Source organism: Hevea brasiliensis, chromosome 13, assembly GCF_030052815.1.
Source record: "Hevea brasiliensis isolate MT/VB/25A 57/8 chromosome 13, ASM3005281v1, whole genome shotgun sequence".
Lineage (NCBI taxonomy): Eukaryota > Viridiplantae > Streptophyta > Magnoliopsida > Malpighiales > Euphorbiaceae > Hevea > Hevea brasiliensis.
This window is the reverse complement of record NC_079505.1, coordinates 11,438,910-11,465,970: the sequence shown is the minus strand read 5'-3', so window position 1 is coordinate 11,465,970 and position 27,061 is coordinate 11,438,910. Positions and strand designations below refer to the sequence as shown.

The window sequence follows — 27,061 nt, the reverse complement described above, 5'->3', positions numbered from 1 at the left end:
TCTTTTTTCTTTTAAAAAAATCCTAAGATCAATAGATAAAAGACAAAATTAGAAGATTTCATAATTACTTATTTAGTAAGTGCTTGTTTGGTATTGAGATTATAAGTCAAAATTGTTTTTCAATGAAAAAAAACATCATTTTTGAAGTTATTTTGTTAAAAAAACAAAATTAAAAAAATTCATTATTTTATTTTTTTTATCACTAAAAATTATCAAATTTAATTTTAAATTATTTTTTAATACTCTCTAATTAGTATATTTAAAAAAATATTTTTCTTAAGCTCCAACATCAATGCAAAAACAAGTTCTAAGGATTCAAGTTTATAGTGCATCGTGTATAATGAAGCGATCAAGCAACACAAAAAATGAAAACTCGTCTAAGACGATTGTAAATTTAATAATATAATGAGAATTTATAATTTTTTATAAAATGATTTCATTTTTCCTCATATATTAAAAATTTATATGCATTATAATATTTTTTTTTCTCAATGATCTAGAAGCATTACACATTTATGAGGATTTAACTCAAAATTATTTAGAGTGGAAAAAGCGAATCCATATAGCTGACTCAAATCTTTGAAATAAAGGCTTAGTTGAGTTGAGTTGAGTTGAATGAATAATTTATTATTGTATATAATTTGTTTCTTTAAATTGAAAGAAGAAAATGACCCCACCTACTTTAAATCCTGGCTCTGCCCCTCTATCTTCATCGCTTGGAGAGTGGGTCTCTCCCTCTCCACCTTCGAACGAGGCTATAAATAATCACTAGGATGTGTTTTGTTGTTATGCATGCAAATTGGGATGATCAGAGAGGGATACTTATGTGGATCTGCTTAGGTTTTTATTTTACTTTGCTTTATTGCAACGCCTGTATCTCATGGAGTTATCTATTGGTTTGTGTTTGGTTGCCTTTTCTATGGGAGAAAGCACAAAATTTTAGCATTTGAGCAGTCACCTCTGGGATCATACTGCCAACCTCCTCTGTTGGTGGTCGTCGACCCATAAGGCCACACTAAATGCGTCTGAGCTCTGTTGTTCAACTTTTTCGCAGATCGTCGAATAGTTGTTAAGTTGAAAGTTTGGAGCCATTAAGTGGGTTTGAAAGATAGGTGTTGTGCTGTTTATACATGGGTTTCTTACTTCTTTTGGAGAAAACACTTTGGCAATGTTTGTGGTTACTTTGGTTTTAACAACTAAAACGCTTAATTGCAACGGGTAATACTAATCAATTAAATTATTTTTTAATTAAATACTTAAATTATTTAAAAATTTTTAAGTAATTTTATTAAATAATTAATTAATTATTTTTAATTTAACTCGCAAGTTGAAAAATATATTTTAAGTTAAAAATTAAAAATAAATAGTCAAACTAAATACCTTTTAAAATTTATTTTTACTTATAATTTTTAACTTATTTTAAATAATTATATTAACTTAAAAATCACACTGAATATTAATCTAATTATAACTTTTTACTTATAAATAAATTTAATTGATTTATAAAATAAATTAAATACTCTCTTAATTAAGAGCATATAAATTATTTATTTCTTTTTATTTTTATTTAACTCCCATTTACTCTCATCTAAATAAAATCTTAAGTGGGACTTTAATATTATTCATAAATCAAAATCTCTTAATCAAGTTCGGCTTAATTTTTGATTTTAATTAATTCAATATATTTAGTTATGTTCAATTTAATGAAAAAATTTACTAGTAAAATCAAACTTAATTGAATACTTTATTTTTTATTTAATTATTATTAATTATAGTTAAAAATATGAAATATAATTGAAATTAAAATAAATTCAGTAAAAAAGCCAAAATCAAAGCTCAAGTTAATGAATCTAATTGAATTGATTTGGTTTGATTTATTACAAAATTTTGATTTGTCTGTTTTGATTCAATTTGATTTTTACTTTCGTTCTTTTTCCTATTCAGACAACATCTGCTCTTCTTCTCTTCCATTTTTGCTTCAATTTCAACCCAACCTCTCTCACACTTCAACGTCAACAACTTCATTCAACGGATACTGTCTCACTTTCTCTGTAAATTCAACCATTTATTTTTCTCTCTCTAGAAATACCATTTCTAATGTTACTCTGTTAGCAGTCTTAGCCGTGCTTCATCTATGCTAGGGCCGAAGAAGAAAAAGAAGAAGAAGAAGAAGAAGAAGAAAAGGAAAGTAAAAGTAAAACCCTTTAATTAATCAAACCCTGAACTCATTTTTTGTAAAGGGATAGTAAATTCTAATGGTCTTCAAGAACAAACTCTTCTTCTCTTCTAAAAAATCTGGCGCTTCTAGCCCTGATGGAACCGACAGCCCTCGATCCGTCGGTTCCAATTCTCCGATTGGGTCCGATAAGAAAAAGCCTAAATCTTCATCTAAAGATGAAAGTCCCACTGCCCATAATTCCGGTTTTGCTGCTGCAGCTTGTAGACAAACGCAAGTTAAGGACGGAGTCAAGAAGGACTCTTTGAAAGGTAAGGAAAGTGCTTCTCAGTCGCCGGGTAGGCTGGGTTTGTCCAATTCTGGCTCTAAGAAGGCTGCAGCTGCGAGGGCGGTGGATGGGAAGGACACCGCCGCTGCAGCGGCGTCTTCTGTGTCTCCGATATTGGCATCATCTTTAGGTTTGAACAGGATAAAGACGAGATCGGGGCCGTTGCCGCAGGAGAGCTTTTTCAGTTTTAGAGGGGATAAGGGGTCGGGGGTGCTGGGGTCCAGTAACTTATCCAAGCCTTGTGATGGTGTTGTTGGGGGTGGAGGGGGGAGTTCAAGTTCATGTTCTGGGGCAGGGAAGAAGAAAGAGATAATGGGAGAGAGTAGGATGATGGAATTTCAGCGGAGTGGTGTGGGTGATAATGACCACAACTGGGATAGCATGATTTCTCCTGGAACTGTCCATCCTGGAGAGGTAAGTCCGAATTTGCAGGCAAGGTCGCAGATGCGGAATGGGGAATCATCGACAGAGGCAGGTAATATTGCCATTTGATTAATTTGTAGGATTCAATTATACTTGCTTACTGGTTATAGTAATATCTTGTCTAGATCGAGAGAACTTGCATGTGCTTGTTTTATAACACTTAGTAGAACTTACTGATTTCATATTTGGTCTTTGAGGCTAGGGGAACCTTTCATTGGGAACATTGTTACCTCTGGCATTTATATAGGTGTCCAGTATTGATGGCTTAGTGAACACAGAAGATGATCGTTTCTCTAATCAAATTGCTTTTGCTTGAAATAGTGGATGGAAGATGATAATCTGATTTGTGCTTTGGTTTTTATGAGGTTTACGAGGATAAAGTGCTTTTTCTTTTTCATAATTAAAAGCTGTAGCTTCATATTCAATTGGCGCTATGGGTGGGTCTTTACCATGGACTTTGGCCTATTTATTCTAAAGGGTGTGTCTATGCTGGTTCCCCCCAGTAATTTTGATAAAGAAGATTATTGTCATTCAAAATAATGAACATTGATAGTTGGGTATTTGTTAATCCCTAGTACATCAGAATTCCTGGCAACAATTATCATATCCTTTTTTCCAAGTAAGGTTTAGCACTTATGCCCTCTAAGGCTAGAATTTAGGTGATTCAAAACATAGAATTTCTTGGTGAGTTGCAATTAATCACGTTTGAAAGGTCTATAAAAGGTTTTTATGTGGTGAAGTTTAGTGCCTTGCACTTTGATCTATTTATCATGGGAAAGCCTGAAAACAAGCTGCTAGTTCTTTTTGTCCAATTCTATGAGTAAAGTCTTTTTGATATTGATAAGATGCATGCATTAGGTATTTGAGTTTGATTGGAAGCAGTCATACTTAATGGCTCATTATGATCCGAACTAGTTTAAAGTGATAATGTGATACAGAAATGGAGTTGTGTGTATTAGAAAACTTAACCAGCAGGTCCAGCACCATAGTTGTGTATTTGTTTTATTTTATATAGAAAACTTCAGTCCTTTTAGGATATCTATGAAGATAGTTCTTAAAGTTTAAATGTAGGAATTTATGTTTAAATTTTTTAAACCAAGAGAAGTTCAAAATCTGGACCAAGGAAGGTTGGCTCTCTTTGTTAGAAAATATCTCATTGAGTGAAGTTTATCAGATTTGCCCATTTATTCTATGCTTATTTCCCCCTTTCACTTGCTAATGAGAAGGTTAGAAGGCATTTTTAATGGATTTCGATAAGTTTGAAGCATTAAAATAGAACTTATATGCTTGATAGAAATATTAGATCACATAGAATCAATAAATAAGGTGAGTTTTTTTTTTAAAGTTTATTTTATATATTCATATATTTTATACTTATTTTAATTTTATATATTATATTTTTATTCAATATTTGTTCTATATTTTATACTCAACTCAACTAAGCCTTTATCCCAAAGATTTGGGGTCGGCTATATAGATTCGCTTTCTCCACTCTAAACGATTTTGGGTTAGATCCTAAAAAATGTGTAATGCTTATAGGTCATGTTGTACTACTCTCCTCCAAGTCAATTTAGGTCTACCCATTTTTTTCTTTCTATCCTCTAACCTAACGTGCTCCTAGCTGGAGCCTCCGTATGTCTACGCTTCACATGACCAAACCCTCTCAATCTCCCTTCTCTCAACTTATCTTCAATTGACACCACTTCTACCTTTTCTCTAATACTCTCATTATGGACTTTATCTAATCTAGTATGGCCACTCATCCACTTTAACATTCTCATCTCTGCAACTATTATCTTAGACGCATATGACTCTTTCAGTGCCCAACACTCACTACCATATAACAGAGCCGGTCGTATGGTTGTACGGTAAAATTTTCCTTTCAACTTGTTCTATATTTTATATTAGAATTATATTCTATATTTATATTTTATGTCAAATAATATTGTTATTTATATTAAATAAATATTTATCTTGTAGATTATTCTATTATATAGAATTTATAAAAGAGAAGTGTTGTTTCATTTGGTAAAATGGAAGATTCACTCTCCCTGTTAGATAGGTTGAGCTATATAAAAAAAAATCTGGCTTTTAAACAAAGCCAGCCTTGGGAAATGCCTATGATATTGTGTTGTTAAAGAAAGATTTTGAACAATTGTTGTGGAGGTTAAATTTGTTGGGTAATGAGTTCTAGATTGTCATAGACATGCATGTGTAATGAGTTGTTGTGTGTAAAAAAATGGGAGACAGTTGATCATCATATTTTACACTGTTAGGTTGCTACAGAATTTTGCTTTTTTTTATTTGCTTTATCAAGGATTCAAAATGGGTCATGCCTAAATCTTTAAGTTGGGAGTTGGGTATAAATTTGAGCATTTAATCATTGGAGATAAAAATGTATGGGGTTTGGGCATTTGATAATTGGAGATAAAATAGAGGATTATGGATTCTCTCTTCTCTTGTTATTTGTATTCACTATTGAATTTTCCTTTTTTTTTTTTTGATTTTGTTTAGGTGACCTTTTTAAGATGCTTGATGCTTCCCTGTATACATCTATCCATCATGACATTTTAATAAGTAAATATACAAAGACAGTATCAGGGTAGTTTATTGTGATTAGTAGCATGGTAAACCTAGAAAATACTAGGAGTGAAAAAATCTAAAGTAGACAGATTTCAATGGTCGTTTTTAAGAATGGTTATGGAATATGGATCAATATATGATATGCATTACTATGTTCTGCAAAAGCTGTGTGTTCTCTGGCAAGTTTCATTCTTTTCTAACATCCTATTTATTAGAGAACCATTCAATGTAGAAGCTCTAGTTTTTAATTGAGGATGTTTGAGCTTTTAGGTTGAGTGACTTTTTAGTACTTTCTCTGTTTTGGGGTATACAATCTTTGATTGAATAGTTAAGTTGCATTATGCAAGTTGGCAGTAATGATCCTTGTACTTTTTGGTTGTTTGAGTGTGTTTTGCTGTTTGTATACTCTTTCTGATTTGACAACAATTAGGTTATGAAGCATTGTACATTTAAAGGGTACTAGACTACTAGCACAGAATATAATCATGAATGTTTGTATATACATATTTGTGTTAATGTTGAATTCTTGAAAACTAGGATGTGAAGGTGCAAATGCTATATTTACATATGTTGAACTGGTCAAATATTCCTTCTCTAATATTTTAATAGGATCATAAAACAAGCTTGCTTTAGTATGACCAAGTGTTGATGCTACATATGGACATAGCTTCTCTTGTGCATAAAAGTTGGGGTCTCAAGTCTTATTGTCAATGAATGCTGTTTCTTCCGCCGTTACCTTTATTTTTCCATAGACTGCTGCTAGGATCTTCAAGTTGATACTTGATCATTTGATGTGAGTGCAATATAGTTTTCAACAACAAATTAGTGTGAAAAAGTGAATGGATGCTGTATGAGTGAAATTGCTTTTTATCTGCCATTCCAATTTCCATCAAACCATCTTTTGTCAGTGCCCACAAAGTGAAAGGGGTAGAGGAATACTCTCAAAACTCAACTCAACTAAGCCTTTATCCCAAAAATTTATTGGGATCGGCTATATGGATTTTCTTTCTCCACTCTAAACGATTTTTGGCTAAATCCTCGGAAATGTGTAATGCTTCTAGGTCATGTTGTACTACTCTCCTCCAAGTCAGTTTAGGTCTACCCCTTCTTTTCTTTCTATCCTCTAACCCAATGTGCTCTACTTGTCTGATTAGAGCCTCCGTATGTTTACGCTTCACATGACCAAACCACCTCAATCTCCATTTTCACAACTTATCCTTAATTGGCACCACTCCTTTCTTTTCTCTAATACTCTTATTACGGACTTTATCTAGTCTAGTATGGCCACTCATCCATGATCCACCTTAATATTTTCATCTCCGCAACTCTTATCTTAGACACATATGACTCCTTCATTGCCTAACACTCACTACCATATAATATGGCTGGTCGTATGGCTGTACGGTAAAATTTTCCTTTTAACTTATTGGGAATCTTGCGATCACATAAAACTTCTGTGGCACGTCTCTACTTCAACCATCCGGCTTTAATCCTATGACTAACATTCTCCTCATATCCCTCATCTACTTGAAGGATTGAGCTGAGATACTTGAAGTGATTACTTTGGGGCAATACCACTCCATCCAAACTAACTCCTTCCCTATCACCAGTTCGGCCTTCACTGAACTTGCAATGCATGTATTCTGTCTTCATTCTACTTAACTTAAAGCCCTTTGACTCTAAAGTATTTCTCCAAAGCTCTAACTTTTTATTGACTCCTTCTCAGGTGTCATCTATCAGAATTATATCATCCGCAAACATCATGCACCAATGGATACTCTCTTGTATATGTTTCGTCAATTCATCTAGAACTAATCTAAAAAGGTAAGGGCTTACAGTTGAACGTTGGTGTAATTCAACTAAGATAGGAAAATCTCTTGTCCCTTCCCACTGTGTGCACAATAGTAGTTGCTTCTTCATACATATCTTTTAATACTTGTATGTACCTAATAGATACCATTTTTTATTCTAACACTCTCTATAAGACATCTCTTGGAACAGTATCATAAGCGTTTTTCAAATCAATAAAAACCATATGTAGATCTTTCTTTACATCTCTATATTTGTCCGTCAATCTATATTTCATCATCAAGCTTCTAATGAGAAAAATCACTTCCATAGTTGAATGACCTGGCATGAAGCCAAATTGATTGGGAGAGATAGAAGTGTCATGATGTAGTCGATGTTCCACAACTCTCTCTTACAACTTCATAGTACGGCTCATGAATTTAATTTTTCTATAGTTTGAGTAACTCTGTATGTATCCCTTGTTTTTAAAAATAGGTACTAAAATACTCCTCTTCCAATCATCAGGCATTTTCCTTGAGTTTAGAATTTTATTAAATAATTTAGTTAACCATGTCACTCCCATATATCTTAAACACTTCCATATTTCAATTGGTATTCCATCGGGTCCACAGGTTTTATCCACTTTCATTCTCTTAAGTGCTTCTTTTACTTCTGAAGATCTAATCCTTCTAGTATAATTTGCATTCTTTTCTATTGCTCTGTAGTCTATATTCACACTATTACAACTTTGACTAACATTAAAGAGATCATCAAAATAATTTCTCCATCTTTCTTTAATGTCCCCATCTTTTACTAACACTTTTTCTTCATCCTTAATGCACCTAAGTTGATTGAGATCTTGATATTTCTTTTCTCTCATCCTTACTAATCTATAAATAACTCTCTCTCTCTTTAGTTCCAAATTTCTCATATAACTTTTCAAAGGTCTACGCTCTTGCTTGACTAACTGCCTTTTTTGCTTCTTTCTTTGCTATCTTGTACTGTTCATACGCCTCATTGTTATGACACTGAAATAATTTCTTATACCATTCCCTCTTTTCCTTTACTGCCTTTTGTACTTCCTCATTCCACCACCATCTTTCTTTTGAGGGTGGTACATATCTTCTAGACTCTTCAAGTACTTTTCTAGCTACTTCTTTAATCGTTGATGCCATCTGTATCCGCATATCATTGGCCTCCACATCCAGCTTCCATGCTTCGAACTCGAGAAGCTCAATTTTGAACTTCACTTGCTTTACTCATTTGAACTCCCACCACTTTGTTCGAGCTACAATATTTTTTCTAGCCTTACTTGAATGTTCCTAAACTTAACATCCAAGACCACTAACCGATGTTGACTTGTTAAAACCTCTTTCGGAATGACCTTGCAATCCTTGCATGGAGATCTATTTGTCTTCCTAGTTAAAAGGAAGTCAATTTGGTTTCTATGTTGTCCACTTTTGAAAGTCACTAAATGTGATTCCCTTTTTATAAAGTAGGTATTTGTTAGTATTAGGTCGTACGCCATAGCAAAATTTAGGATACTTTTTCCCTCCTCATTTCTGCAACCAAAACCAAAACATCAATGAATAGTCTCATAACCTTGCCTATCACTTTCTACATTTCCTTTCAAATCTCCACCGATGAAAATATTTTCTTCATTCGGTATGCTTTGCATTAGATCATCTATATCTTCCTAAAACCTTTGTTTACTCTCATTATCAAGTCCTATTTGTGGGGTATAAGCACTAATTACATTTATTATTTCTCCTTCTAGTACTAGCTTTACTAGTATAATTCTATCTCCTACTCTTTTCACAGCTATTACGACTGTAGAAAGAGATGATTCTTCTTAATTTCAATTAATCTGTACATGGGTATATATATACAATTGATTCCTATAATTGTGTTCTACTAATTAGGAAGAAATCTTAAATAAGAAATCCTAAATAGGAATATAGAATACATAATATACAGAGAAATAATATAGTGATTGACTTTTCATATCACTCTCCCTCAAGTTGGAGTATAGATGTTAATCATGCTCAACTTGTTACAAATGTAGTCAATCCTAGCTCCATTCAGAGCTTTTGTGAAAATATCTCATAACTGCTCTCTAGTTTTGATGTGTCCTGTTGAGATGATCTGTTGTTGAATCTTTTCACGAACAAAGTGACAATCAAATATGTTTGGTCCGCTCATGAAACACCGGATTAGAAGCAATATGGAGAGCAGCTTGATTATCACACCACAATTTCGCAGGCAAGGAGGTCTTAAAACCTGTCTCATCTAGTAATTGAAGTATCCACATTACCTCACATACTGATTGTTCCATGGCTCTGTATTCGGATTCAACAATAAATAGAGAAACTACACTCTGCTTCTTGCTTCTCCAAGACACCAAATTTCCTCCAACAAAAACGCAATATCCAGTAGTTGACCTCCTGTCAACCTTAGATCCAGCCCAGTCGGCATCTGAAAAACATTTAACATTCAAATGCCCATGATTACCATATAACAAACCTCTTCCTGGAGCGCCCTTCAGATAACACAAGATTTGCCCCAGGGCTTCCCAATGAGCAACAGTTGGGGAAGACATAAATTGACTTACCACAATAACGGCATAAGCAATGTCAGGACGAGTGACTGTAAGGTAGTTTAATTTTCCTACCAATCTCCTGTATCTCTGTGGATCTTCAACCAACTCACTATCCCTGCTAACAGTTGTAAATTTAGAGTCATTGGTGCACTACAAAGCTTAGCACCTAATTTTCTTGTCCCTGTCAATAAATTGAGGACATATTTTCTTTGAGACAAGAAAATACCCTTCTTACTTTTCATAACTTCAATACCCAAGAAATACTTTAACAATCCCAAGTCTTTGATCTGAAACTGGGTTTGGAGGAAGGTTTTAAGAGATGAAATACCTGCAGAGTCACTCCTAGTGATGACAATGTCATCCACATAGACTACTAGGAAAATTAGACCAGGCTCAGATTGCCTATAAAATACTGAGTGATCACATTTACTCTTTTGCATACCAAATTCCTGTACTGCTTCACTGAATCTCCCAAACCAAGCCCTAAGACTTTGTTTCAAGCCGTAAAGAGACTTCTAAAGCCTACAAACTTTACCCAACTCTCCCTGAGCAACAAACCCAGATGGTTGCTCCATATACACCTCCTCTTGAAGATAACCATGAAGAAAAGTATTCTTGATATCTAATTGGTGCAAGGGCCAATCATATGTAGCTACTAAAGAGATAAACAAGCGAACAGAAGTAAGTTTAGCTACAGGAGAAAAAGTGTCAGAGTAATCAACCCCATATGTCTGAGCATATCCTTTTGCTACAAGGCGTGCTTTTAACCTAGCCATAGAACAATCATGATTTACCTTTACTGTAAATACCCATTTGCAATCAATAGTTTTCTTACCAGTGGGCAAAGGCAACAGTTCCCATGTACCATTAGCATCTAAAGCCTCCATTTCCTCTTTCATAGCAGCACACCAGCCAAGATGAGACAGTGCCTCACCAACAGGATTAGGGATAGGAACAGAGTCTAAAGAAGTAATAAAACACCGAGAACAAGAAGACAATTGATAATAAGAAACAAAAGAAGAGATAGGGTAAGTACATGAACGTTTACCTTTACGAAGAGCAATGGGTAAGCTTAGATCAGAATCATGATCAGTATAAGGTACAGGATCTCCTAACGAAGTAGCTGGTGGAGGATTTGAGTCAGGAATCTCCAATCTCCTGGAATAAACATGAACAATGGGAGGTCAAGTAGGTCTAGAGACAGAAGGAACAGGCTGTGGGAGAGGACTAGACATTGGTTGGACAGTATATATTAAGAGATCATCCTCCTCCCCTACTCTCATACACAGATGATTGAGGAAAAAATGGAGTGGACTAAAAAAATGTGACATCTGCAGAAACAAGATAACGATTAAGAGTAGGAGAGAAATAGCGGTACCCTTTTTGTAGCCGGGAGTACTCAAGGAAGACACATTTGAGAGACTTTGAATTCAATTTAGTAACCTGTGGACGAACATCACGCACAAAACAGGTACAATAAAAATACGGGGTTCAACAGGGAATAAAGATTTTGTAGGAAACAAAGTAGTATAAGGAATGTCCCCATTAAGGATAGAAGACGGCATACGATTGATCAAAAAACATACCGTAGAAACTGCATCCGCCCAAAAGTGTTTAATAACTTTCATCTGAAAAAGAAGAGCACGAGTTATCTCAAGAAGATGTCGATTTTTTCTTTCGGCCACTTCATTTTGGGATGGGGTATCCACACAGGAAGACTGATGAAGAATGCCATTTTGTGTCATATAAGACTGAAATTGTGCTGAAAAGTATTCTTTGGCATTGTCACTTCTTAATATGCGTACAGAAATATTAAATTGAGTTTTGGTTTCATTACAAAAGACACAAAAGATAGAAAATAACTTAGAACGATTCTTCATTAAATATAACCAAGTAACACGAGAGTAATCATCAACAAAAGTAACAAAATAACGAAATCCAGTTTTAGAAGTAACAGAACAAAGACCTCAAACATCAGAATGAACTAACTCAAAAGGGGATGAAGCCCATTTATTGACTCTAGACACAGAAGGCAAACGATGATGTTTTGCAAACTGACACGATTCACATTCTAGTACTAATAAAGGCTGAAACTGAGGACACAGTTTCTTCATAGTAGACAAAGAAGGATGACCCAATCTACAATGAGCTTCAAGAGGTGTTAAGGTACTGGAGCAAACAAGCGACCGCGGTACATGATTTTCCAGAATGTATAGACCACCTGACTCACGTCCTCTACTAATAATCTGCTTCGTCGTAAGATCCTGAAACAAATACTGATTAGGAAAAAAAAAACAGAACAATTTAAGGTACGAGTAAGTTTACTAACAGAAAGTAGATTAAAAGAGAATTTTGATAGACACAAAACAGGTTACAAAGAAATTGACGAAGTCAGGTTCGCTGTTCCAGAACCCATGACACAAGAAGTAGAACCATCAGCTAAAATAACAGTAGAGGAAGTGAGATTAGACTGAAAAGCAGATAGAAGACTAGAATTATCTGTCATGTGATTTGTTGCACCAGAATCAATAACCCATTTGGATGAGGAAGACACAAGGCATGTAGTGGATTTACCTGACTCAACATCGCAGCGATGTGGAACCGTAGGCTTTAAAGATGCACATCGAAAAACTGTGCAAAATCCTCTGCAGATACCAAAATAGTTTTCTCAGAGGAAGATATTGTAGAATCCTCTGCTGCCATATTTGCCATCTGTGATCGCTGATTTTTCCTCTGAAGTTGTGGACAATTATTTTTTGTATGGCCAGGTTTATGGCAATAATAACAAATGACTCCTCTTGAGTCTTGATTAGAACTAGCCTCTCCATTACGCTGATTACTTCTGTTGCCTGTAATTCCTCCTCTACTTTCTCTTCTATTACTCTGTTGTCCATTTGGATTCTGACTAATATGATACTCTTGGCGGTGTGAAGATTGGGTACTCTGCACGAAGGACCCGTGTGAACGTTTCATGCAAAGAGGAAATATTGAACCGAGAGAATCAGATTTAGCATCTCATACTCAAGGAAGACACAGAAAAACTCATAATGACCAGTTGCTCTCGTTGGGCCTGCTGAACTTTCACATCAGGACTAAAATGCAACAATACATTAACTTCCTCATATACCCGTTTAAAATCCATAAAATAAGCCGTGAGAGATTTATCCTCTTTCTCAGCACGGTAGAATGCCTTGCAAACATCATAAATACTGGAGATATTCCCTTTACCAGAATACAGAAAATCTAAGTAATACATCAATTCCTTAATAAATTCACAGTGATTAATTAAACTAATTACCTCACTGTGAATCGAGTTCCGAAGCTGCAAAAACAACCGAGCATCCTCCCTTAGCCAAGTTTGTGGTGTATCATCCGTAGGTGGATCTTTAGTAAGGTGATCATCCTTATCAATGCTATGCAAATAGACCCTAACAGTCTTACTCCTCTCCAGGTAATTCGAACCATTAAGTTTGTGTTCCGTGATCTTAATCATCACCGGAATCACATCAGAAATAACATTCATATTGTCTGCCATTTGTTGAGACAGAGAAAACTAACCGAAATTCTAATCCAAAGTGCTTACAGCTGCAAAATAATCCAAAATCACAAATATCGAACAAATATCGAAATGGGATTTGAGAGCCAAACCTCAGAAGTCCTTTAATGTTGTACTGGATCAGGCAACAGCACAGTGGTGGAATGAGGGGGTTAAGGCGACGTCGGCGATGTTGATCGGAGTCGAAACGGCCGGTCGGCGGCCAAAGTCTCTCCTGAGCTGGGTGATGAGAACAAAGTCACCCTAGATAGATGACCTGCTCTGATACCATGTAGAAAGAGATGATTCTCCTTAATTTCAATTAATCTGTACATGGATATATATATACAATTGATTCCTATAATTGTGTTTTACTAATTAGGAAGAAATCTTAAATAAGAAATCCTAAATAGGAATACAGAATGCAGAAATAATACAGTGATTGACTTTCCATAACAACGACATCTTTCAATATCTTGTCTATGATTATGCCCACTTCGTTCTTGTTCCTCTCCTCTCCGGTAAACCACAATTTGTATCCTGAATACCCACTTTCTTGCTTTTCTCTCCTACCCATTTAGTCTCCTGAATGCAAGCAATATTCATTCTTCTCCTTTCCAAGGTATCTACAAACTCTATTAATTTTCCTGTAAGTGATCCAATATGCCAAGTACCAATCCTGATTCTTCTTCTATCCTGTTCCTTCTTAATTGATCTCCTTCCATGGTATCTTCTATTGTTCTCTATGCTTATCTTGTATTCTGTTCCACTATCTGTTTTACTATCTGTCCTATGGACTAACTTCTTTACCCACACCCCGTCCATGATGTGGGAACCCTTGCTCATTTAACACTACACCCGTGCACCGGCATGGCGCGTCACTTTCGGTGAATACCCTACACCATTGCATATTTTTCACTACACCCGAGCTCCGATGTAGCGCGTCGTAAGTAGAGGGCTCCCCAACGTTTATATCATAAGATCCATATCATAAGGTGTGATGAAATTTTTATGCTGGTTGTCACCTACCATAACCCTCCTTCGTTATCCGGGCTTGGGACCGGCTAAGTACAAATTACTTAGGCGGAGTTGGGTTGGAGGTATACAATGGCTGAAATACCATTCTAGTTAGATCAGGCTCTGTTTGGATAGATGTGAATTTCAAATGATGAGGGATTTGAATTTGACATTATGTTGAAATTTATATGATTTTTTATTGAAACTCAAATCGAAATTCAGTCACTTTAAATTCACATGTATCCAAATGGACCGTTAAATTAGAAACATAGTCGTTTGATATAATGGAAAAGTTCAGATAATTAGCAATTTTGTTTTGTTTCATTTATGATAAAATAGCTTGAACTTCCTTGACAGGTCAACATAAGTCTTCATGGGGTCATTCAGGAGGCTTGAGAAGTTCGGATGTTTTCACAGCAGAGGTATCAGTAAAAGATTGTGTTAATTCGCGTAGTAAATTCACTTCTCCTTAATTTTTTTTTCATTCATTCTCATCAAATATTTGCTTTTCTAGACTTATGACTGTGAAAACCCAAAGGAGTCTGAATCTCCCCGTTTTCAAGCTATACTCCGAGTGACTAGTGCACCTAGAAAGAGGTTTCCTGCTGATGTCAAAAGTTTCTCCCATGAATTAAATTCAAAAGGTTTTCGGCCTTTCCCATTTTGGAAGCCTCGAGGGCGAAATAACTTGGAGGCAAGTAACCATTTACTTTATATCCCACTGGATGTTGAATTGTGCTTGAGAAAAATTTTCACCTTCTGAATCAACTTGCTGTTTTATGCAGGAGATCTTGGTTGTTATACGGGCAAAATTTGACAAAGCAAAGGAAGAAGTGAATTCTGATTTAGCTCTCTTTGCAGCGGATCTGGTTGGAATCCTTGAAAAAAATGCAGAAAGTCATCCTGAATGGCAGGAAACCATTGAGGACTTGTTGGTTTTAGCTCGTAGTTGTGCTATGACATCACCCAGTGAGTTCTGGCTTCAATGCGAAGGCATAGTCCAAGAATTGGATGATAGGCGCCAAGAACTTCCCCCAGGAATGCTGAAGCAACTTCATACCCGAATACTTTTCATTCTTACAAGGTGCACAAGGCTGTTGCAATTTCACAAAGAAAGTGGGCTGGCTGAGGATGAAAATGTTTTTCAGCTTCGCCAATCTAGGCTTCTGCATTCTGCTGATAAACATATTCCTCTGGGCATTGGAAGGGAAGGGAAAAGTTCTAGTGCTGATAAGTCATCAATTGCTGCCTCTGCGAAGAAATCTTATAGTCAAGAGCAGCATGGCTTGGATTGGAACAGAGACCAGGTTCTACTGCAAGGGAGTTCACTCTCTACTGCTGATGGCAGTTCAAAGAACATGGATTCTCCTGGGGGCTGGGATCGGATGTCTTCGTGGAAGAAACTCCCATCTCCAGCAGCAAAAAACATGAAGGAAGTTGCATCTTCAAAGGAACTCAGTGATAGCAGGGTTGAACCTTTGAAAATGTTGAAAAATAGGAAAGCAGTTTCTGATGCAGATCTAATTGCCACTAAGCTTTCAGAGCTTCCTACAGCCAAAGATTCACATGAACATTCTACAAAGCACCAACACAAGGTTTCCTGGGGCTATTGGGGTGATCAACAGAATGTTTCTGATGAGAGTTCAATAATTTGTCGCATTTGTGAGGAGGAGGTTCCAACTTCACATGTCGAAGACCATTCGAGAATTTGTGCAATTGCTGATTGTTGTGATCAGAAGGGTCTAAGGGTGAATGAACGTCTTGTCAGAATTTCTGAAGCCCTTGAGAAGATGATAGAGTCCTTTGCTCAGAAGGATATCCAACATGGAGTAGGAAGCCCAGATGTTGCCAAAGTATCAAATTCCAGTGTGACTGAAGAGTCTGATGTTCTCTCTCCAAAACTCAGTGATTGGTCCAGGAGAGGTTCAGAGGACATGCTTGACTGTTTCCCTGAATCTGATAATTGTATTTTTATGGATGACCTGAAGGGTTTGCCCTCTATGTCATGTAAAACCCGTTTTGGTCCAAAATCAGATCAAGGAGTGGCCACATCATCGGCAGGTAGCATGACTCCGAGATCTCCATTATTGACACCAAGGAGCAGTCACATAGACTTGCTCCTGGCAGGGAAGGTTGCATTTTCTGAGAATGATGACATTGCACAGGTATTTGTGTAATTTGGTTATTCTCTTCTTTCTAGTGATAAACAAATAGCAACCGTTGCCAAAATCCACCTATCTATCTAGAAAGATACATACATGTCTTTATATAATTTGTTTCTGCAGCAGTATAATATTTGATTTTTCTTTTATGGCTTAAAATTCCATCCTCAATGTTCATTATAGTTCACTCTAGCTTAAAATTTTCACATGCTTGTAGAAGTGGGCCAACAATGAAAAAGGAAAAGCAACAGTCAATAGGGCTCTGTTTGTTTTGCAGAAATAGGAAATTTCTTGCTTAGACCTGGTCAATAGTGAGACCTGCCTATTTTGCATGTGGGTGCCACACATTTGTGCCTTTGGTTGATAATGGACTTGGTCTATGCAAGAAGCAACTTTTTTGTGTAAACTATGTTCTAAAAAAATCATTTCTGAGAAAATAATGTATTTTTTGTTGTTTGGTTGCAATATTGAAAATGAACATGGAAGCATTTTCTGTTGTTTAAATAACTAAGGAAAATATTAATTCACTTTGAAATATAAGTGTATGGAAATGCTCACACTTATATGAACTTATTTTTCTATTTATTATTGACTATGAGAAAATTTTGCATAAAAAATGTTAATGTTGTGGTTGTCATTGATGGCCTTGTGATGGTCAAGGATGACTAATGGTGGTTGGTAGACTTATGTGTACGCTACATGTAGTATTTTTTAACAAGTACCTTACTTTTCAGTAGGTTTGTTAAAAATCCAAAAAGTGATTCCTTTTTCAGTCCTTGTCCTTGGAAATGTATTGGTTTTCCCTTGGACTAGGAAACTTTTTCTGCTGACCAATTTTTCTAAGTGCCCAAATGTCAGAAAATGTTTTTCAGAAATATATTTTTCATGAAACAAATGGAGGATAAATTTAAAGACAGCTGAAAGAAAATGCTTGAGAGACTTTTCTTGGCATGTTTAAAGAAAACCAATGAGTTTGACTCTTTGTTTGTCCCATGGTTGTAAAAGGGGCCAGAAAATCCTTGCAGCAAGTTGATGTTTGAAAGGGAAATGGACGTTTGTAGCCTTGACATGGCATGGTTTCTTACTGGTGCTAAATGCTGACTTTGTGAATAAGTTTCATTGTTGCATAAATTCCTGTTTCTATGATGCAGATGAATGAACTTGCCGATATTGCTAGATGCGTAGCAAATACACCTTTAGATGATGACAATTCAATGCCTTACTTGCTTACTTGTCTTGAAGATTTGAGGGTTGTCATTGACCGCCGAAAGTTTGATGCTCTTACAGTTGAGACTTTTGGAACACGCATTGAAAAGCTTATCAGGTGGGTAAGATTCTTCTATATTTTAGACAAATTTAATGGTAAACTAGTGGAGCACATCTAATGCACTGTGCAGTTCATATTTGGCTTGCAATTCAAAGTTACCTTGGCATTCTTATGCAAATTTCTATTTGCTTTCACTTCTCATTAAAGTTGTTAATTTCCCTCGCTTGATTTGTAATGAGCTTTGATTTTTCAGGGAGAAGTATTTGCAGCTTTGTGAACTTGTAGAAGATGAAAGGGTTGATATAACAAGTACTGTAATAGATGAAGATGCTCCCTTGGAAGATGACGTGGTTCAGAGCTTGAGAACAAGCCCTATATATTCTAAGGACCGCACCTCAATAGATGATTTTGAGATAATAAAACCAATCAGTCGTGGGGCATTTGGACGGGTCTTCTTGGCTAAAAAGAGAACAACAGGAGATCTGTTTGCCATCAAGGTACCTAGTTTTGTTGATTTTTGGAATCAGAGTCTGGTCTATATATAATAGTATGATTGCATGGACCTGCTTTGACTTGTCAAAATCGCTGATGATTATTCTGTGTGCATATACATCAATAATTAAGATAAATGCTCTAGAAAACATAAAGTGACCTCACGATACAAGATATCTCATATTTTTGATATCTAAAGATACAAATTGTCTTTGCTACCTAGAGATACTGGAAGTGGCTAATTCCTGAGGGACTGGCCTGAAATACATGTTTCAGTGAACGACTATGTTCTGCTAAACGTTGCTAAAACTTTATATTTCTTTCTGCTTATTCTGTTGATTCAGTTTGAAAGTTTCTATCATTTAAAGGAGTTGAATTAATTAAATAATCTAATTAATAATATTTTCAGGATAAGAGTGAAATTGAGTGCCCATGGCATGTCAAGACTTCAACATATGTTTATTATATTTTGTTTATAGTTCTCTATTGCTGAATGCTGATAGCAACTATGAACCAATTTAAACAGAGTCTCAGCTTAAAGTTGTCTGATTTGTGTTTGTTGTGAGTAGATGGGAAATTTGTTTAGTTGAGCTTTTATGGTGGGCCAGGGGCTTAGACAACTGGAGATTTTAGGGTTTGAAATTTAGAAAGAAAGGGTAGGTAAGGTATGGGAGTAAAGAGTGGCTGGAATTTGAGAATTGGCTTCTAGTGGTAGCAAATTGTCAAAGTTTGGGTTTGATTTTATTGGATTGAGCAGTAGCAAAGATGTGGAAAATATATTGGTATGTAGGATAAGTAATGGTTAGGCAATAGATTAAATTTTAAGGTTGATGGAAGCAAACAAAGAATAATAGCCTTTGGCTTTTGGGTTGCTAGCAGCGGAACTAAAAGAGAAACAGAAGGAAAAGGTGTAAATATGAAGAGCAAAGGGAGCAAGAAAAAGAAAGTACGCAGAAAAAGAAAGTACACACTACACCAGTGTTGTCAAAAGTGCTAGGCATCCTTAAGGTGAGAAGGTCCTCCATCACCTGAGGCGCTAGGCGCTCGCCTGAGTGAGATGAGGCACTAATTTATTCTAAAATAATAAATAATTAAATATACAATGTAAAAAAGTCTAACATATTACAAAATCAATAAATTGCCAATTTCATATTCATATTTCATAATATAGTATATGTTTTAAGTTTGAAGATCAAAAGCATTCCTCCACTCAACTCAACTAAACCTTTATTTCAAAAATTTATTGGGGTCGACTATATGGATTCTCTTTTTCCACTCTAAACGATTTTGGGTTAAATCCTTAGAAATGTGTAATACTTCTAGGTCATGTTGTAGTATTCTCCTCCAAGTCAGTTTAGGTCTACCCCTTCTTTTCTTTCTATCATCTAACTCAATGTGCTCTACTTGTCTAACTAGAGTTTCTGTATGTCTACGCTTCACATGACCAAACCACTTCAATCTCCTTAATAACACAAAATGTTAAAGCAAAAACCATAAAACACATAATATAAATTTCCAATTTAAAATTTTAAATGCATTGTTCAATTTCATTCATATCATTTCAAAAACAATACAATGTAAAAAAGTCTAACATATTACACAATCAATAAATTTCCAATTTCATATTCTTATTTCATAGTATAGTATATGTTTTAAGTTTGAAGATCAAAAGCATTCCTCTAATAACACAAAATGTTAAAGCAAAAACCATAAAACACATAATATAATTTACAATTTTAGATGCTTTGTTCAATTTCATTCATTATGTCATACAAACTCAAAATCCTAATTCTTTAGTCATTGTGTGGGCCAAAAGGTGAAAACAAATCAGGTCAGCTTTTCTCTTTCTCAAATTTTTTTTTAATTTCTCACTTTTTTCTCGCTTGGGGGTGCCTGGTGATGTCTCGCCTAGTTGAAGGCACCTCGCTTGGAGGCCTCCTAGGCGAGGTGCCTGGATTTTGCCTTGGTGCCCAGGCGCCTCTTGACAACACTGCGCTACACAAAGATATCTTCATAATGAAAATTTAAAGAGTATTTTGTTGTAAAAGTACAAGAAAAGAAAACCAAAGTGACATAGCAATAATCATAGCATAATTTAAAAATCCTTGGCAAATTCAGAGAAGAAAAATAAAGGCAAATATGATATCTAATTTAATCAGTGTTCAATTTATTGACTCTTCCATCCTCTCTCTCTCTCTCTCTCTCTCTCTCTCTCTCTCTCTCTCATTTTCTGTTGGAGGAGAAATCTAATACAAACTGAATTGTATACTTATGCATTTGTCACAGGTTCTTAAAAAGGCTGACATGATTCGTAAGAATGCTGTTGAAAGTATACTTGCAGAACGGGATATTTTAATTTCAGTTCGCAATCCTTTTGTGGTGAGCAGGTCTAGCTTGCATAGCATTTGGTCATGCATTGAGATTTGCTTATCCATTCTCACATTAATGTGAACTTGTCAGGTTCGATTCTTTTATTCGTTTACTTGTCGTGAGAATTTGTATCTTGTGATGGAGTATTTGAATGGAGGAGATCTGTATTCTTTGTTGAGAAATTTGGGCTGCTTAGATGAAGATGTTGCTCGCATATACATTGCTGAAGTTGTAAGTTTCTCTTTGGCCTTTTCGTAAATACAAAAAAGGTGAAGCTATTTCCACAATCTAAATGACTAATGCCACAACCTCATAAAAATAATTAAAATGATAGACTAAAATACTCTTATTGAAATATCTTTCTTTCTTATGGCCCATTTCTTATTCTCCTATTTGAAGAGCAGATTTTTGAAACTTTTCCAAATTAGGTACTGGATCAAGGTCAATGTTGATAAAAGAAAAGTTTTGCTTCATTTCATTATGCCCCTAAGGAAGTGGATATTCAAAAAATTTGGCCGAGAAAATCACAAAATAACAAAGGGGAAAGACATGTTAATATTTGAAGTTCGAACTTTGAATTCATTCCTAATTTGCTAATTTTAAAAGGCCATTAGTATTGAAAGAAAGAATAAATAGGAGATGGAAAGGAGGACCTTTGAATTTGAGAAATAGAGGGGGAGAAGGGAAGAACATGAAGAAAAATGAGTGTGTTCTGGTCCAATTAGATATTGAGGTTGTGGATATAATAAGCATGGATGTGGAAATAGGCCCACCCATACAAACCTTATTACATTATGGTGCAGCCTGTAAATTTGAGGATACTTGCTTTAAGGTGCTTGCTTTGGAATATCTACATTCCCTCCATGTGGTTCATCGTGATTTGAAGCCCGATAATCTGTTGATTGCACATGATGGTCATATCAAGGTAACTCCATATTCTTTTTCAAATTCTGCTACCTCTTATTGATGAGCAATAGGAGTTTGACATTTTAATGCCAATCAGTTGTTTGAAATATGGATTATAATTAATTATCATTAATAGCTTATTCCTCAGTATTTCATTGTGTTTTTATGCTGAAACTTTAGCAGTCCAGGTGTGATGTAGGACATTTGGAAGCAAGAAACTGAATTTTAAAGCTTGTTGTATTAGCTGTTATTGCAACACTGTTTCAGCAAATTTTCCAGAAGCTTTAGAGATAGTTGAATGTGTTTTGGTTTAAAACCAGACAAAGTAAACAAGATTATTGTGCTGCAATAGCTACAATTCAGGCTGAAAATAGTGATTTGAGCTGTAAATTTAGGAGTATTTAGTTCTGGTTGGATGTAATCTACAACATAATCTAGTTGTCACCCCACCTGTATGCGTGTGTCAATATTCCTCTTAGTAGATGCTTAATTTTAAACTTAAGGTGAGTTGCTATCTAGGCTTCCGTTGTGATAGTTATAAGGTTGAAGCTTAATTTATGTGAATGTGGCATTCTTATATCTAAGAGTAATAAGATGAGGCAGGGTGGGGCATTAGTAACTGCTCAATGGAGAGCAAAAAGGGCGCTAGAAAAGAGAAAAGAAGGTAGGCAAAGGATTACACATTCAAGTGCAATCACTTTCATAATTAACTCATTTCAACTAATCTAGTCTAGTTATAGTCATCTACAGAGAGAATTTTCCTTCATTTTAATTTAGGGCTATACTTTTAGGATGCTGCTTATAGGGAATGCCCCAGCATTATGCTCATTTGGGATCACATCATACAGATGGGAAACACTTTACACTAGCTATCACCTTCCACAACTCTTTTCTTTTATCCAAGCTTGAGACTGGCTATATTATGCAACCATGGTTATACATTATAGTCATTCAAGGTGCAGCCAACTGCATTGAATTTTATGTATTGGAAAATTATTTAATCTATCAATGGGAAAAACTAATATGCAATTTTTTAAATGATATTGTTTAGGAATGGTGCAATTAAATTTCTTGCCTTAAAAAGCATTATTTCGGATGGTATGAGGGGAAGAGTCTTAGTTGCACTTAGAAATGAATTCCTTTCACATGCTATTGAAAGGTTTTAAGTACTTTATAACCTCTATCTTGAGTATTTGGAGGAACAAGAGGTAAAAATTGAATGATGGGGAAATTATAAGCCCTTATCCTGCTTCAAGCTTTTTTACAGAATCAAAATATCCTTAGAAGACTGATGAAGGTTCACATTCTTTCTGAACAGTTGACGGACTTTGGTCTTTCCAAGGTTGGTCTCATCAACAGCACTGATGATTTATCTGGTCCAGCGGTTAGTGGGACATCTATGCTTGGGGATGATGAACCACAACTATCCACTTCTGAGGATCAGCAGGAAAGACGGAAGAAACGTTCAGCAGTGGGTACACCAGACTATTTGGCACCTGAGATACTTTTGGGAACAGGACATGGTTTGTATAGATTTTATTTTTAAAGGTGCTATGATTGTCTTTATCTTACTTTTTGGCAAGTCTGACGATAGATTAGTTGTATAAACTTTGGTCGTTAAAAAAAAAAAAATCTCTGCTTTGAGGCTTGACCAAGTGGGAAAATTATTGGTAATGGGTTAAATAGGTTTTACTTCAAGGCTTTGTTGGACTAAGATGCTTAGAAATCAATTTATTTCAATTTCGAATCCACAATGATATCAATTACTGATGCCCAAAGCTTTTCTTCCCTCCCCACCTCCTTTTTATCCCCTTTTGCTTATCACATTGATGTACTGGAAATTGACTTCACTATATATTTTTCTCAGGCACAACTGCAGATTGGTGGTCAGTTGGTGTTATCCTATTTGAGCTGCTTGTTGGTATTCCACCATTTAATGCTGAGCATCCACAGGTCAATCTCTTGCTTCTGATTCTGATCTATCTCTAATTCATTGTTGCTATACTTTATTGGGTTTGCTTTTTGGTGATTCTGATTTTTCCTTTGGTGATGATCTTCTTCCTCTGGTCTTTTTTTTTCCTTAAATTATATATATGTACTTGCTTCATTTGCTTTTGTTTTTGTTAAGGTTTCTTTAATATGTACATTCTCTGAACATCAAACTTGGGGAATTTAAATTATGAAGTCCTAGTTTCTATCTTTTCTCTTAATTTATTTCACTTCTATTTTTTATTTTGCTTTGTTCTTTCCATGGTTTAGTATCCTGGTAACAAGGACATGGTGCAAGCTGACTTTTTGTGTGTGGAAGTTGTATAACAGTTTAACATGCCACTTCTCCTGTTCCACTTTTTTTTCTATATTCAATGTGTACTGCTCTAAAAATATTTTAGATGGTTCGTTGCAGAATATTTTGGAAGAGAAATGCAAGTTAAATGTAAACAATTAAATATTGTGGTAAAGTTTTTTTTCTGATGCTATGATTAGTGGTCTATACAATATTGTTCAGTGGATTTTGTGTATGTTGGGATTGACATGTAGGCTAGCGTTCAACGATTTGCAGTGTGTTTTCACTTTCCAGTGGAAAAATTTGAATGGTACAACTGTTATATGGTTTTGGTAACTGGATAGTGATATTATAATTTATGAGCCTATCACAGATGTTATTTTGGTGGAAAATGGATGTAATGGTTTTGTGGTGAGAATCAACTCTGTTTTGTTGATTGATCTGTCTGCCACATTTCTTTTTCAACCATTTCTGATAACGGGTTTTCCATTGGCTGGAACTGCAATTTGTTTCAATTCCAATTATTCTTTTCTTATTTTTATTTTATAAATGTTTCTTTAGGGAGTTGTAGCCTTGATGTATAGATCTGGTAATGGAAGTAAAAAATTATTTCAAGTCTCAAACATAAGAATTTTTTACAAATGGAAATACTATGTTGAGCCTTGGGTGGCCCAAGTTTAAAATCACAACAATTCTGGTAGATATACATTCCTGTGAATGCCATTGACTGAGGTTTATGTCAAGCTCCTCTCTTACTGCTGTGCTGGCCTTGTACCTTAATGGAATTCTTAGAAATAGTGATATACTCCCATAATTTTATTGTGTTGATTTGTGTGTATTTATGTCGAGTTTTAATTCAGTTCTCTTTCTATTGTTGCATTCTTATTTTCTCTTTTGCTTCTAGATAATATTTGATAATATTCTCAACCGTAAGATACCATGGCCGCGGGTGCCTGAAGAAATGAGCCCTGAAGCGCTGGATCTAATTGATAGGTAAACTAGCTGTCAGTTATACCTGAGAATTTTAAAATATTGTGGTTCCTGTAATTTGTGTTTTGTTTGATTGGTTTTATCATCTACATGTGATAAGGACATTGCTACCAACTGATTTTGTTGTTAAATGAAATCCCTTGTGTATTCTTTGGCAATCAACTGAGATCTTTTTGGAACATCTTGTTATTTATTTGACATACTGCTAATCCTCATTGGTATCACATGCTGAAATTTTTTACCTGAGATAGGTTTCTTAGATAATGATTGATATTTGTTAATTCTAGAGTTTCTAATATCATCAGTCTCCAGATTATTAACAGAAGATCCTCATCAGAGACTTGGAGCTGGAGGAGCTTCTGAGGTAACCCTAGTTCCCATTTGTTGTTTTCATTTTGAGCCTTGTGCATATTAGGCTTGTGTTTTTGTAATTTTATTAGACATTGCAATAATAGAAGCAGAACTATGATCCAGGTGAAGCAGCATGTATTCTTTAAGAATATTAACTGGGACACGCTTGCCAGACAGAAGGTGTGTATGCATAAAAAAGACTTCATGCAATCTTAAAGCACATTGGTTTTAGGGTAACCACATCATTTGAATCTGTTGCTCTTTAGGCTGCATTTGTTCCCAGTTCGGAGAGTGCACTTGATACAAGTTACTTCACAAGTCGCTATTCATGGAATACTTCAGATGACCATGTATATCCAGCCAGTGAATTTGAGTATTCCAGTGATGCTGACAGTTTAAGTGGCAGCAGTAGTTGCCTAAGCAATCGCCAAGATGAAGTGGTATTTTAGTCCTAAAATCTGGTTAAACTCAGGAAATTTACATTTATTCCTCTTATACAAGTGGAAAATTTTACTCTTTGCATATAATGATAAACAGGGAGATGAATTTGGGGGTCTTGCAGAGTTTGAGTCTGGCTCATCTTTCAATTATTCATTTAGTAATTTCTCATTTAAGGTATTTTTTTTAACCTCTAACACATGGTTAACTTCTCCATGGCTTTTCTCTAATTGAATGTTTTTGTCTCATTATTGGGATTTTTGGCATAAGATCTTAGTTTTAAGTTATATGAAGAGAGGGAGAAAAAAAAACAAGGGTTTTTCAGATGCACATCTTCTTTTACTAGCAGGGGAATTAATTGATAATATAAACATGGGAGCAAAACCTATGGTATATTGCAAACTTGTGGTTAGCCTCAATTCAACCTCTGCTAAAAATGTTCTTTGGTTTAAAGAATTGACCTTTAATGCCTGAAATAATGCTTTGTATATATGAGATTGGCATCTAATTAACTTTGCGATGATTGTATATGATCTAATTGATTATGACGATGTTTTAGCTTATAAGAATTAACAAATCTTGGAATGGATTTCAGTCAACAATGTGTTTACTCATTTTGTGGTTTTGTATGTTAGTTCTCTCCTTGAATATGTATGGTGCAGTTTTTTCATCTTTTCTCTTTGCTTGTGGTTTTAGAATCTCTCCCAGCTTGCATCAATCAACTATGATCTTCTCTCCAAGGGTTGGAAGGACGATCCATCTACGAATCCTAATTCATGATCCCTGTATCTCCTGTCAAGAGCCAGAATTGTGTTTTTATGACATTGGATGAATTTGGGCTTTTGTAGGGTGCATGATTGCCAGTGTTGTTTGTATACCCTGTACATGTATGACCACATGTCTTGAGTTTTTTGAGTTCCATCTTTTGATTAATTCTAGCGCATGGTAATTTAATTTAATGTCTTGCTCTCTTGCAGAAATAGAAGAAAATTTGAAAGAATGGAACTACTTTGGGATGTGTTCTTTGCCCGTTATAGGTAATGGATCCACACTGTGGGGTTCCAATTTTATTGTCCAAGTTGTTTTTGTTTGAGCTGAGGATTGTTAAAGTTAATGCTGCAGTGTCGGTTTACAGTCTTAACCTATGGTGTTACTGGTTTTTGCTTTTATATCAACGAGAACACATCCCGGCATTATGAGTTTTCAGTTTCAGTTCAGTGTAACATGTTTATCAAACTCTGTGAGCTTCATTTCCATCATTAAAGTTGAGTTAGAAAATCATTACCAAGTCTTACTGTTACTGTGTTAAATATAACTCATTCCGTAAATATAACTCAGGTAGCCTTGATTTA

General features: G+C 35.3%; 1 protein-coding gene across 2 annotated transcripts; it reads left to right on the top strand.

Moving 5' to 3' along the window:
- Positions 1 to 1,918: 1,918 nt before the first annotated feature.
- On the top strand, positions 1,919 to 27,061 carry LOC110651282 (probable serine/threonine protein kinase IREH1). 2 transcript variants are annotated; one of them, XM_058131789.1, is made up of 18 exons: positions 1,920 to 2,979; positions 14,807 to 14,871; positions 14,964 to 15,143; positions 15,235 to 16,614; positions 17,763 to 17,935; positions 18,132 to 18,375; positions 20,657 to 20,749; positions 20,831 to 20,971; positions 21,573 to 21,665; positions 22,965 to 23,169; positions 23,514 to 23,599; positions 24,835 to 24,923; positions 25,233 to 25,284; positions 25,395 to 25,451; positions 25,538 to 25,711; positions 25,809 to 25,886; positions 26,406 to 26,596; positions 26,687 to 27,061. In XM_058131789.1, exons 1-17 carry the CDS (start codon positions 2,256 to 2,258, stop codon positions 26,487 to 26,489), a joined length of 3,918 nt encoding a protein of 1,305 aa, XP_057987772.1. In that variant the 5' UTR covers positions 1,920 to 2,255; the 3' UTR covers positions 26,490 to 26,596; positions 26,687 to 27,061. The 2 variants fall into 2 exon arrangements, with proteins under 2 accessions (XP_057987773.1, XP_057987772.1); XM_058131790.1 differs by lacking the exons at positions 20,657 to 20,749; positions 20,831 to 20,971; positions 21,573 to 21,665 and having other exon boundaries at positions 1,919 to 2,979.